Source organism: Aphidius gifuensis, linkage group LG4, assembly GCF_014905175.1.
Source record: "Aphidius gifuensis isolate YNYX2018 linkage group LG4, ASM1490517v1, whole genome shotgun sequence".
Lineage (NCBI taxonomy): Eukaryota > Metazoa > Arthropoda > Insecta > Hymenoptera > Braconidae > Aphidius > Aphidius gifuensis.
Genome location: NC_057791.1, coordinates 4,810,828 through 4,822,241, shown reverse-complemented (window position 1 = coordinate 4,822,241; position 11,414 = coordinate 4,810,828). Strand labels below are relative to the sequence as shown.

Here is an 11,414-nt window from a genome sequence, read left to right as displayed (position 1 = left end):
AAAACAAATCATTTTCAAAATTTAACTAGAAATTTTTTAAACAATGATTATACCTTTTCTTGAATTTTTTCTAATAAAAATTCTAATCTGTCTTTCATAACTGGTTGTCCTCTTCTTGTATTTTTTGTTAACATTTTTGTTTTTTTAAATTTCTTTTCTTTATATTTTTTTATTGCCTCTTCTCTTTCAGCTTTTGCTTTTAAAATAGCTTTTATTTTGTGATCTTTTTCTTCTTGTTTTTTTTTAAAAGCTAATTTTGCTGCCACAAATGCATTTGGTTGATGTTTTCGTTTTCTAAAAAAAAACATTTAAATTAATTTTTCGTTATACTTAAAGTATTTATAATTTACTTACTCATCTGTTTTTGGTGTCTCCAATGATTTTCCATTATCCTGAGTATTTTCTGATGTTGATGAATCATTTTTTTGATTATTTCCTTGTTTTAATAAATCTTTTTTTTGTGTTTTTTGAAGATCATTATAAAATCTATGAATAACAGATTTTTTTCTTTTTTCTTCCCATTTATCAACTTTAAATAATGATAATAAAATAAATGATAAATATTATTTTACATATATAATAATAATTAATAAAATTTTTATAACAACATAACCTAATCTAGATATAAATTTCATTACCTTTATATTTATTGCTGTATTTTTTTAAACGATATTTCTTTTTATCAAATGGTATCTTATTACTTGTGTTATTAGTATCAGTTTTATTATTTTTTAAATGATTATTTTGATGAGGCTTTTTAAAATCAGGTTCCATGATTTACACGTGCTTGATTTAGATATTATTTATGTTATTTTATTATTACAGTTTAGTGCAAGTGCAAGTGCAAGATTAGAAAATGAGGCTACTAAATACCAGCTGTTTTTCTAACTTTACTATAGTTTAGTACAGTAAACCTCAGACTATACCCAATTTACCTGAGAGAGAAGATTAGAGAGAACGAGGGAGAGAGAGAGAGAGAATAGAGATCGCACAAAATTTTGGAGCTCATAACCACTCATAACAAACATATAACCTACCAACTAAGTGTGTCTAAACAATCTGTAAACAACAACAAACAATTTTTTAAATTGTTTATATTTATTATTTAATTATTAACTATTATTAGTTATTCAAAATGAAAGCATCACTATTCGAAACAATTGTTGAAGATATTAAAAAATTTCGAGGATTAAGCAGAGATTGTGCTGATTTTTTACTAAAAAAATATCCAGAGTAAATTTTTGTTTTGTTTATTTAACTTATATTATTTATAACTTTATCATATTAATTATTTTTTTATTGTTTACAGTATTTTACCAAATGCTATTCATGGTATTTTATCATCTGAAGTTCAGATTCGAATGAAAAAATATAGATACAAATTGTATGGTAGCAGATATGATTTCTTAGGACAGTCAGTATTTTTTTATTTTATTAATTTGTTTTGTTTAAATAAATGGTGTAGTGTAATTAATAAATTGTGTGTTGATATTTCATAGATACAAAAAAGCCAAGCAAATGAATCAACCACCTGGAATTATTGTTAGAATTGCTCAGCAAGAAAATTTATCACCAGCTATGGTTGCTCGAATTATCATGGAAAAATATGCTCTAGCAGAGGATGCTAATGGTATTTTTATAATTATTATTTATCTTGTTTCATGCACTTGTTAAAATTCATCTATTAATTGTTTTAATTTTTTAAATATTTACAGTAACTAAAGCTGATATATCAAAATTATTAAAAGACACATCACTAATCAAAAATTGTGATTTGGCATATGAAATATATTTGGTAATTTAAATTGAAATTTAATCTAATTATTATAAAATTATTTATTGTTTAATTAATATTAATAAATGTAATTTCTAGGCTGCTCTTTATGATGATAGAAATGGATTGATATCAGATGCATTTAGCACGTAAGTTTTTTAATATAAAAATATAAATTTACATTTGTTAAATAAATTAGTTATGATAGTTTGATTAATTTTATTTTTTTAGATCAATTGGCTATGAATATGAAATAAAACTTCAGCTATTACTTGAACAAAGAAATATAGCATATCAAACTGAAGATGATTTAAAATCTCGAGGATATGATAAAACTCCAGATATAAAACTTGAAATTCCAATAGCTGTTGATGGATTTATTATTAATTGGATTGAATCTAAAGCACGTTTTGGCACACCTGATATTCATAATACACATGTTGATAAACAATTTTTAAGCTATTGGAATAGATTTGGACCGGGTCTTGTTATTTATTGGTTTGGTTTTGTTGATGAAGTTGTACAATTAAGTGAAAAAAAATTTATTGTTTTAGATCATTTTCCAGAAACTATATCATACATGGATCCAACATCCATAAAAATTAATTCTAAACCAAAAATTAATTTATAGAAATTTGTCTATGCAATTTTGTATATATACTCAATTTCTTTTTTTATTTATTTAATAGAGAAAAAAAAAAAACAATTACAAATATTTATAAATTGTAAAAAAAATTATAAATACAATGCTTATCATGAAATTTAAATTTTTTAATAACAATTTGTTTAAAGAAATACTTAATTTTTTAATTTACATTTTACATTATATTAACATTTATTTTTCATTTTTTTTATTTTTATCAGAAATTGTATATTTATCATAAGTTTTTGTTGGATCAAATGGCTCCCATCTACTTGCAGGAAATATATGTTTATTTCTTTCATACCAAGATCTAAAAAATAATAAAATATAAAATTATTTAAAATAAATATTATAAATATTATAAAAATATGTAAATATAATATTACCTTAGTAAAACTTTTCCAGCATGAGATTCTTCAGTTTCAACTGATGCATCATGTACCATACGAATATCATCATGTACATCAAATGTAAATAATGGACCACTTTTACCACGTGCTTTTGTAACAATAAAATCATAAAATGTATAATGATGTGGTAAAATAAGATCTTCTTTGACATACATCAGTTGATCAGCCATAACTGTTTTAAGCTCACTAAATTCACGACGAAGAACTTCCAAGCAACGTTGAAGTAATTGATAAATTGAATTACCTGAAAAAGAGTTTAATTAATTTATAAATTTTTCAAGTTAAAATTTATTAAGATAAATACCTTTTTTCATGACAACATTTCTTCTGTGTCCTGATCCATCCCAGTAACTGAATGTTATTTCAATTTCTTCTTCTTTTAATGCATTTTGTCGAGTTTGCCATTCTTGTCTTAGCTCTTCTCTTAAACGATTTTCTTCTTCTTCTCTTTCTCTATCTGGTAAAAAGCTTGTATCAACATCTGGATTTTTTTTAACTTTTTTAGCAGGATTAGAAACTGCTTGACATAAATCTTCTTGACTTTGTTCTTGTTTTTCCTTTTTTTTTGATTTTTTTGATTTTTTTTTTGATGATATATTTTTTTCTTTTTCATCGTCATCGTCATCTTCATCTAAATCAAATGAAAGTGTTTGTATTTGTTTTTTTTGTTTACTTTTTTCAGCTTGTTTTACTGCAAGTTCTCTTTCTTTTTCTTGTTCTTTTTCACGAGTTTTTTGTGCTAATTTTTTTGCTCTTTCTTGAGCTGCATTTTCTTGTTTTGCTTTCATTTCATTTACTGTTACAAGACCAACTGTTGATGTTTTTAATTGTTGTTCAACAGCATTATATTGAGTTGCAAATTTATCATCAATATTGTATAATTTGTCTTCAATCATTTTTTTTTTCTTAAATTCAATTTCTTGTTGTGCGATTTCACGTTTTCTCATTAACTGCATTGCTCGTCCAGCTTCACTAGCTGCTCCTTTGTAGTGTGCCATTTTTACTAATTGTATTTCTTTATCTGAAAAATCATAAATTTAATATTAGTCTACTTTTTGATGAAAATTGAAAATTTATTTTCTTACCTTTAACTAGAGATCAAGGATTAATATTGACAAAATTATTTATCAAAAAAAAGAAAGCAAGTTTTAAATACAAGGCTTGCTTGAAATTAAATAATTTTGTCAACAGAAAGCAAAACTGCCAATAGATAGTTAATACACAGTGAAAGAAATTCTTATCTAAAAGAAAAATCAACAGTAAATATCAATTAAATATGTTGTAAATTATTTGTAAATTATTTTTTTTCAACAACAATAACAAAATATATGTCGACCATGTTGTTTAGTAATTATTATTGTGCCAATATTGAAATGCATAAATTCCCTAGATTGACCTTAAGGCTACAATACCAAAAATTTGAAATTTTTTAATTTCAATTTTCAATTAATTGATAACAAATTAATAACACAACTGGTTCTATTTTTTCCCTCTAAAAATATACATAAATTTAACATAATAAAAAAAATATTTATTTAAAAAAAAAATACAACGTTAAATTTTATAAATAATTAATTGATTATTATAAATTAATAATATACAAAAGTTTGCTTTTTTTTTTTTTCATATTAATCATCAAATTATTCAATATTAATCCTATTTTATTAATTAATAATTAATTATATTGAATGAATAATAATTTATAAATTCCAAATGTCAAATTGAAAGCGGAAATAATTCCATGATGACTTCGTTATTCAATTGTCTACTTGCTAGTTATATTTTAAAATAAATTATAAAATTTACCAAATACATTAAAATAAATATTAAAATAAATATAATATATTTTAAGTAAAATAAAATATGAATAATTGACAATAAATATAAATTTAAGTTTTTTGATATGTATTAAATAGTGGGGGTAACTTCCGTTGTTGCACGCCTGGGGAGGTCAGAGAAGGCTAGCTTTGGTACGGACTCGGTGGTACTACATTGAAAAACACGATGAAAATGGCGTGGCAACCGCAGGAGGAAGGACTTAGACAAATTTTGACGCTACTTCAAGAGTCTCAAAGCCCAGACACAGCAACTCAAAGAGCTGTTCAACAAGTATCCTTTTTTAAATTTAATTTATATTAATTAAAAATATTAATTATTTTGATAATCAAGTGAATAGGTCAATTTTAAGTTTTGATGGGTCGATGCGCGGTCAAGGGCGTGCTTTTATTGACACATTTTTATACTCTGGGGATAAAAATTTATTTTGCCGGGTGAATACAATTTTTAATTTTATCATTATTAATATTATTATTTGCACAATATTGTTTATTAATTTAATATTGCATTAAAACATTTAGTTATTGTTTAATTTTTTTTTTAATTTTTTTTTCCTACCAAAATTCATATTGAGAGAAAAAAAAAAAGAAAAAAGAATTATGGCCGCGATGCATTGCATAAAATCTGTTACTTTTTCAAAGCATATATTTATTTAGTTTTTATTTTTATCATAAATTGTTATTGTTTTTTGTTTACAATGTATTACTTTTTTTTTTTTTATTGCAAATTAAGGCTGAAATAATTTCTACTTGTTCTTTCATGTGAATAAATTGGGGGAAAATTTTGATTGATAATAATGTCCTTTGTGTTGTCAAAATATTTTTGTAGCATTGATCTTGAATTTATCTTGAGTCAACAATGTTTGTTTATTTATGATATTATTATTATTATTTTTCTTAATATATTGAATTATAGAAATTGGAAGAGTTGAATAAATTTCCAGATTTCAACAATTATCTTATATTTGTCCTAACCAAACTTACAAGTGAAGGTAAGAGAGTTTTAACAAAATTAAATATTAAATGAAAATAATATCCAATGTTTATATTTTTATTGTGTTGAAGAAATGAAAGGAAAAAAAAAAGAAAATGATTCACCTAGTTAGTTGATCATAAGCATTATTATGTTTTTTTTTTTTTTTTTTTTCATCAGCTTCTTATACACATTAAAAATAGAATACCTACTGGATATATTTTAAACTAAAATTATTACTTATTATTATGATTATAATTTTATGTTTAACAGAAGTATCAACAAGATCACTAAGTGGATTAATATTAAAAAATAATGTGAGAGCACATTATCATAAATTTGTTCCTGAAGTTACAAATTTTATAAAACAAGAATGTCTATCAGCAGTTGGAGATCCATCTTCAATGATACGGGCGACAGTTGGAATATTAATAACAACAATAGCATCAAAAGGTGAATTAACAACATGGCCAGAATTATTGCCGGCATTATGTCAAATGTTAGATTCCGAGGATTATAATGTATGTGAAGGTGCATTTGGTGCATTACAAAAAATATGTGAAGATTCAGCTGAATTATTAGATTCAGATGCACTTAATAGACCATTAAATGTATTAATACCAAAATTTTTACAATTTTTTAAACATACAAGTCCAAAAATAAGATCACATGCAATAGCATGTGTTAATCAATTTATAATAAGTCGTACACAAGCATTAATGTTACATATAGATAGTTTTCTTGAAAATCTATTTCATTTAGCAACTGATGAAGAATCAGAAGTACGTAAAAATGTATGTCGTGCATTAGTTATGTTATTGGAAGTACGTATGGATCGTTTAATTCCACATATGCATAATATTATTGAATATATGTTATTACGTACACAAGATCCAAATGTTGATGTTGCATTAGAAGCATGTGAATTTTGGTTATCATTGGCTGAACAAGAAATATGTAATGAAGCATTAGGACCACATTTACCAAGACTTGTACCAATACTAGTTGGTGGAATGAAATATTCAGAAATTGATATAATATTATTAAAAGGTGATGTTGAAGAAGATGAAATGATACCAGATAGAGAGGAGGATATTAGACCACGTTTTCATAAATCAAAAACTCATCATACATTACATCCAACAATGAATAAACATTCAGATGAAAATGGTGGTACAATTGATGATGATACTGATACTGAAGATTGTAGTGATGATGATTCATCACTTAGTGATTGGAATTTACGTAAATGTTCAGCTGCAGCACTTGATATGCTTGCTGGTGTATTTAGAGAAGATTTATTACCTGTTTTAGTACCAATATTAAAAGAAACATTATTTCATCAAGATTGGGAAATTAAAGAATCTGGTATACTTGCACTTGGTGCTATTGCTGAAGGTTGTATGGATGGTATGATACAACATTTATCTGAATTAATACCATATTTAATTGGTTGTTTAAGTGATAAAAAAGCATTAGTACGTGCAATAACATGTTGGACATTAAGTAGATATTCACATTGGGTATGTGCACAACCACATGATACATATTTAAAGCCATTAATGACTGAATTATTAAAACGTGTATTAGATGGTAATAAACGTGTACAAGAAGCAGCATGTTCAGCATTTGCAACACTTGAAGAAGAAGCATGTACTGAGCTTGTACCATATCTTGGTTTTATACTTGAAACATTAGTATTTGCATTTGGTAAATATCAACATAAAAATTTATTAATACTTTATGATGCTATTGGTACATTAGCTGAATCAGTTGGACATCATTTAAATAAACCAGATTATATTAATTTATTAATGCCACCATTAATTAATAAATGGAATATACTTAAAGATGAAGATAAAGATTTATTTCCATTACTTGAATGTTTATCATCAGTTGCAACAGCATTACAATCTGGTTTTTTACCATATTGCGAACCAGTTTATAGACGTTGTGTATCACTTGTTGAACAAACACTAAATCAACATATTGCTAATACACAAAGTCCAGAACAATTTGAAGCACCAGATAAAGATTTTATGATTGTTGCATTAGATTTATTGAGTGGTTTAGCTGAAGGTTTAGATGGTCATATTGAAAGATTGGTTATGAATAGTAATGTTATGCAATTACTATATCAATGTATGCAAGATCCAATGCCTGAAGTTAGACAAAGTAGTTTTGCATTACTTGGTGATTTGACAAAGGCATGTTTTCAACATGTACTTCCATGCATACGTGAGTGATAATTTCTTTTATTAATTTATTTATTTATCATCATAATTATTCGATTGGTTTATTAATGTTTTCTTTTTTTTTTTGTTTCAGCTGACTTTATGCCAATATTAGGACAAAATTTAAATCCTTCCTTTATATCTGTATGCAACAATGCTTCTTGGGCTATTGGAGAAATATCAATTAAATTAGGTAATTTATTTATCTATATTTTTATTATTACTAGTCTTTAATTGTTAATTAATTCAATTTATTTATTTTTTGTTTATTTATAGGACAAGATAAAGCACTCATTACAATTTATTATTATGTATATGTTTTTTTTTTTTTTTATAATCGTTTTGAATATTTATTTATAAAAAAAAGAAAAACAATAAATACTTTTGTCTATTAAGACATTAGTAAATTTATATTATAAAATAGAATGCAATTAAATATTAAGCATAAAATTATTATACAATAAATGTAATATAATTTTTTTTTACTTATCAATAGGTGTGTATCACTGAGAAATATTCGTGATAACGAGGAAAAAGATTCTGCTTTTAGAGGTATGTGCCAGATGATTACAGTTAATCCAGCTGGTGTTGTACCAGATTTTATATTCTTTTGTGACGCTGTTGCATCTTGGGTTGCACCAAGAGAAGATCTTAAAGAAATGTTTCAAAAAGTACGTATTACTATGGCGAAATTAAATTCATTAAATCGAAATTTCTTATAAATAATTTAAATTAATTTTCTTTAGATTTTACATGGTTTCAAAAATCAAGTTGGTGCTGAAAATTGGAAAAGATTTTCTGATCAATTTCCATCTCAACTTGGCGAAAGACTCCACAACATGTACGGCGTTTGAACGACCCCGCCTAATTATTGTAAGTTTTTTTTTTTTTTTTTTTTTTTCTTTAAAAAAAAATAATAATATAAATAATAATAATGAAAGAAATATTATATACCAATATATATAATGATAATGTGCGTATTGTATTTTAAAAACAAAAATATTATTAATATTACAGACGGCCATTTAATGGGGACGGCCGATTGGGGACGGGCGGGGATTATAAAACTTAGATTGACAGGGTGGGTGGGTGAAACCACGGCCTCTTCTCATCACAAAATCCAGCGTAATTATCATTCGTCGATGATTAATCTTTCATTATCACCGACAAAGAAGTGTGTCCAACCTAGGGGAAAATATATTTATTTAAATTTTGGACATGAAAATTTGTATTATGGCTTTTGAAGAAAGCAACAACACAATGATACATTTAGATGAGAATGTTTTAACTAACATTATTGAGTCGTGACTACATAAATAAATAATTTAAAAAAATTTGAATAATTAAATAAATTTTGACCAGATTGTAGGGGGGTAAATAAGTAGGCGGGTTTGATAGTACAATCATAATCTTTCAATTTGTAAACAGTTGAAAAAAAAAAGTAAATTAAAAAGGGGGAAATTTAAAAAAAATATGACAAATTAAACATTGTAATAATGAAAAAGAAAAAGAAAAAAAAATAACATTACAATAATTAATAAAAAAAACCATACACAATATATTTTGTTTTAAAAAAAAAAATAATGAAAAAAAAAAAAAATTTTACAACATTTAAATTGTTGTTTAAACTTAAATTCCGATAAGTCAAAAAAAAAAAATAAACTTTAATAATAACAAAAAACTAAGAAAAGTAATGGTGTAATTTGTAGCTATACAATAAACACTGAGCGATATGAGTAAATCTGTTTTTTTTTTTTCTTTTTTTTTTTTTTAAATTTTATTCTACAAGATAAGCATAGATGTCACGTTATAGAACTCAACGTGCACTGTGAATATATTTTTCTTCCTATGACATCATAAATAAAAAAAAAAAAAAAACATTTCTTTATACTTTTTTTTCAGTAATTTATTTTTAATAATTGCTTTTCACTCCTGTTAATTTTTTATTAAGTCTTGATATAAAATTTGACGAAAAAAAAATTAAATTTAGGATCTAATTATTCAAACTTTTTACTTATATGAAAAAACATAAAAAGAAAACGGATATTTATTCCGTACTATTTTTTATGATCTAATGAACGTCCAATGAATTGTCATTTCGTTCAAATAAATTCAAATTTAACATATTGTGATATTAGGCTATTTTTTTTTTTATTTTTTTTTTTTGTTTTGATAGTTTTCTTTTCTTCTTTCCATTCCTGAGTGAAGATGTGAAATTAAACTCAATTAATTGTTCATTGATAATATTTAGCATGTAAAAATATTAGCTTAATAATTTAATTTTTTTTGTTTATTCGTCTTATTGTTGTTTATAATAATATAAATAATAATGATAATAATTTTTTTATTTGTTATCAATATTTTCATGTAGTGCTCTATTCACAGGGTTTTTGAATCTATGACGTGAAATCTATGGTACAAAATATTGGGTATATTTGTAAACTAAAGCTAAAAACTTTTTAAATATACGTGCATAGATTGTTGATGTACGTGATGCAATAATTTGCATCTATGTAAAAAAAAAAAATAATAAAATAATAATGATATACATGTGATCAGAGAATCCCAACTGAGTTTTAAAATATCAGTTCGACTGATTGAATTGAATGAGGCTAATGCCATAGGTAAAATAATTCTAACAATCGAAAATGTTATATTTAATTTTCTTTGTATTATTGGCTATTATTTTTTTGTTCTACTTCTTTTTTTATTTCATCGTAAGAAATATTTCGAACAAAATTATTATGTAAAACTTTGAAAGCATAGATAAATAATTATGCTAAAGTTATCATCGTTTTCAATTTAAATTTATAGTAAATACAAATTAAACAATTTTTTTTTTAAATCAATCTACTAGACTTTTTTTTTTTTTTTTTTTTTTCTACTCAGCCAGCATTTCAATTGTGATATTATTATAATGATTATAAGTAATTTTTTTTGTTTTTTTTTTTTGTTTTTATTTTATATAGGACTCAAGATCTTGGTATAATCTGACAACATAAAATCATTGAAAAAATAAAATGTTTTAAAAATAAAATAGTCCATGCTGTATAAAAAAAAAACATTGTTTAAAAATGGTATGTGTTGGTCTCTTTGTATTATTCAGAGAACAATTAACATTTTTCAATAAATTGACTTTTGAAATGTTGCTAAACAAATACGTTATTTTATTTATTTCGAATAATATTTCCTTTTAATAACCAATTGTATGTTATAATAAATTTTCTAATTTTTCTGAAATATATCAATGGTGATTAAATTTGTATCAAAATGAGAAAAAAAGTAATTGATAATTGAGGGTCTGGATGCAATAACACGTCGAGCGCTCGAAAGTCAAGAAAATGCTATGTTGCTGTGGGTGGAAATTAAGAAAAATTAAAATTGAAAAATTAAAAAAAAAAAAATACAGTCGTCGATAAAATTAAAAAATACATGTTTTTCTCCAAATAAACTTTTTTATATGATAATTAGTTTACGAGATAAAAAATAAAAACGAAATTTTTTTTTTTGAAAAAAATACTTTTTTTTAATCATATAACTCGAGA

The 11,414-nt window shown here is 24.3% G+C and overlaps 4 protein-coding genes across 5 annotated transcripts; 2 read left to right on the top strand and 2 right to left on the bottom strand.

Moving 5' to 3' along the window:
• Window positions 1–12: 12 nt before the first annotated feature.
• Window positions 13–899, bottom strand: LOC122854738 (thyroid transcription factor 1-associated protein 26 homolog). Its single transcript, XM_044155677.1, has 3 exons — window positions 639–899; window positions 355–529; window positions 13–294 (listed from the first exon to the last, which is right to left on the bottom strand). The coding sequence occupies exons 1-3, from the start codon at window positions 772–774 to the stop codon at window positions 48–50; spliced, it is 558 nt and encodes a 185-aa protein (XP_044011612.1). The 5' UTR covers window positions 775–899; the 3' UTR covers window positions 13–47.
• Window positions 900–1,071: 172 nt separating this feature from the next.
• Window positions 1,072–2,535, top strand: LOC122854722 (CDAN1-interacting nuclease 1). Its single transcript, XM_044155660.1, has 6 exons — window positions 1,072–1,233; window positions 1,310–1,414; window positions 1,500–1,630; window positions 1,716–1,795; window positions 1,874–1,923; window positions 2,006–2,535. The coding sequence occupies exons 1-6, from the start codon at window positions 1,136–1,138 to the stop codon at window positions 2,403–2,405; spliced, it is 864 nt and encodes a 287-aa protein (XP_044011595.1). The 5' UTR covers window positions 1,072–1,135; the 3' UTR covers window positions 2,406–2,535.
• A 59-nt stretch (window positions 2,536–2,594) lies between these two features.
• Window positions 2,595–4,157, bottom strand: LOC122854715 (protein FAM50 homolog). Of its 2 annotated transcripts, none has more exons than XM_044155651.1 (4): window positions 3,913–4,157; window positions 3,132–3,848; window positions 2,804–3,071; window positions 2,595–2,727 (listed from the first exon to the last, which is right to left on the bottom strand). In XM_044155651.1, the coding sequence occupies exons 2-4, from the start codon at window positions 3,823–3,825 to the stop codon at window positions 2,610–2,612; spliced, it is 1,080 nt and encodes a 359-aa protein (XP_044011586.1). In that variant the 5' UTR covers window positions 3,826–3,848; window positions 3,913–4,157; the 3' UTR covers window positions 2,595–2,609. The 2 variants fall into 2 exon arrangements, with proteins under 2 accessions (XP_044011586.1, XP_044011587.1); XM_044155652.1 differs by having other exon boundaries at window positions 3,132–3,842.
• Window positions 4,158–4,767: 610 nt separating this feature from the next.
• LOC122853756 (transportin-1) lies at window positions 4,768–10,502 on the top strand. The gene is made up of 7 exons (XM_044154174.1): window positions 4,768–4,936; window positions 5,579–5,654; window positions 5,909–7,873; window positions 7,964–8,062; window positions 8,350–8,540; window positions 8,616–8,742; window positions 8,887–10,502. Exons 1-6 carry the CDS (start codon window positions 4,832–4,834, stop codon window positions 8,721–8,723), a joined length of 2,544 nt encoding a protein of 847 aa, XP_044010109.1. The 5' UTR covers window positions 4,768–4,831; the 3' UTR covers window positions 8,724–8,742; window positions 8,887–10,502.
• The last annotated feature ends 912 nt before the right edge of the window (window positions 10,503–11,414 follow it).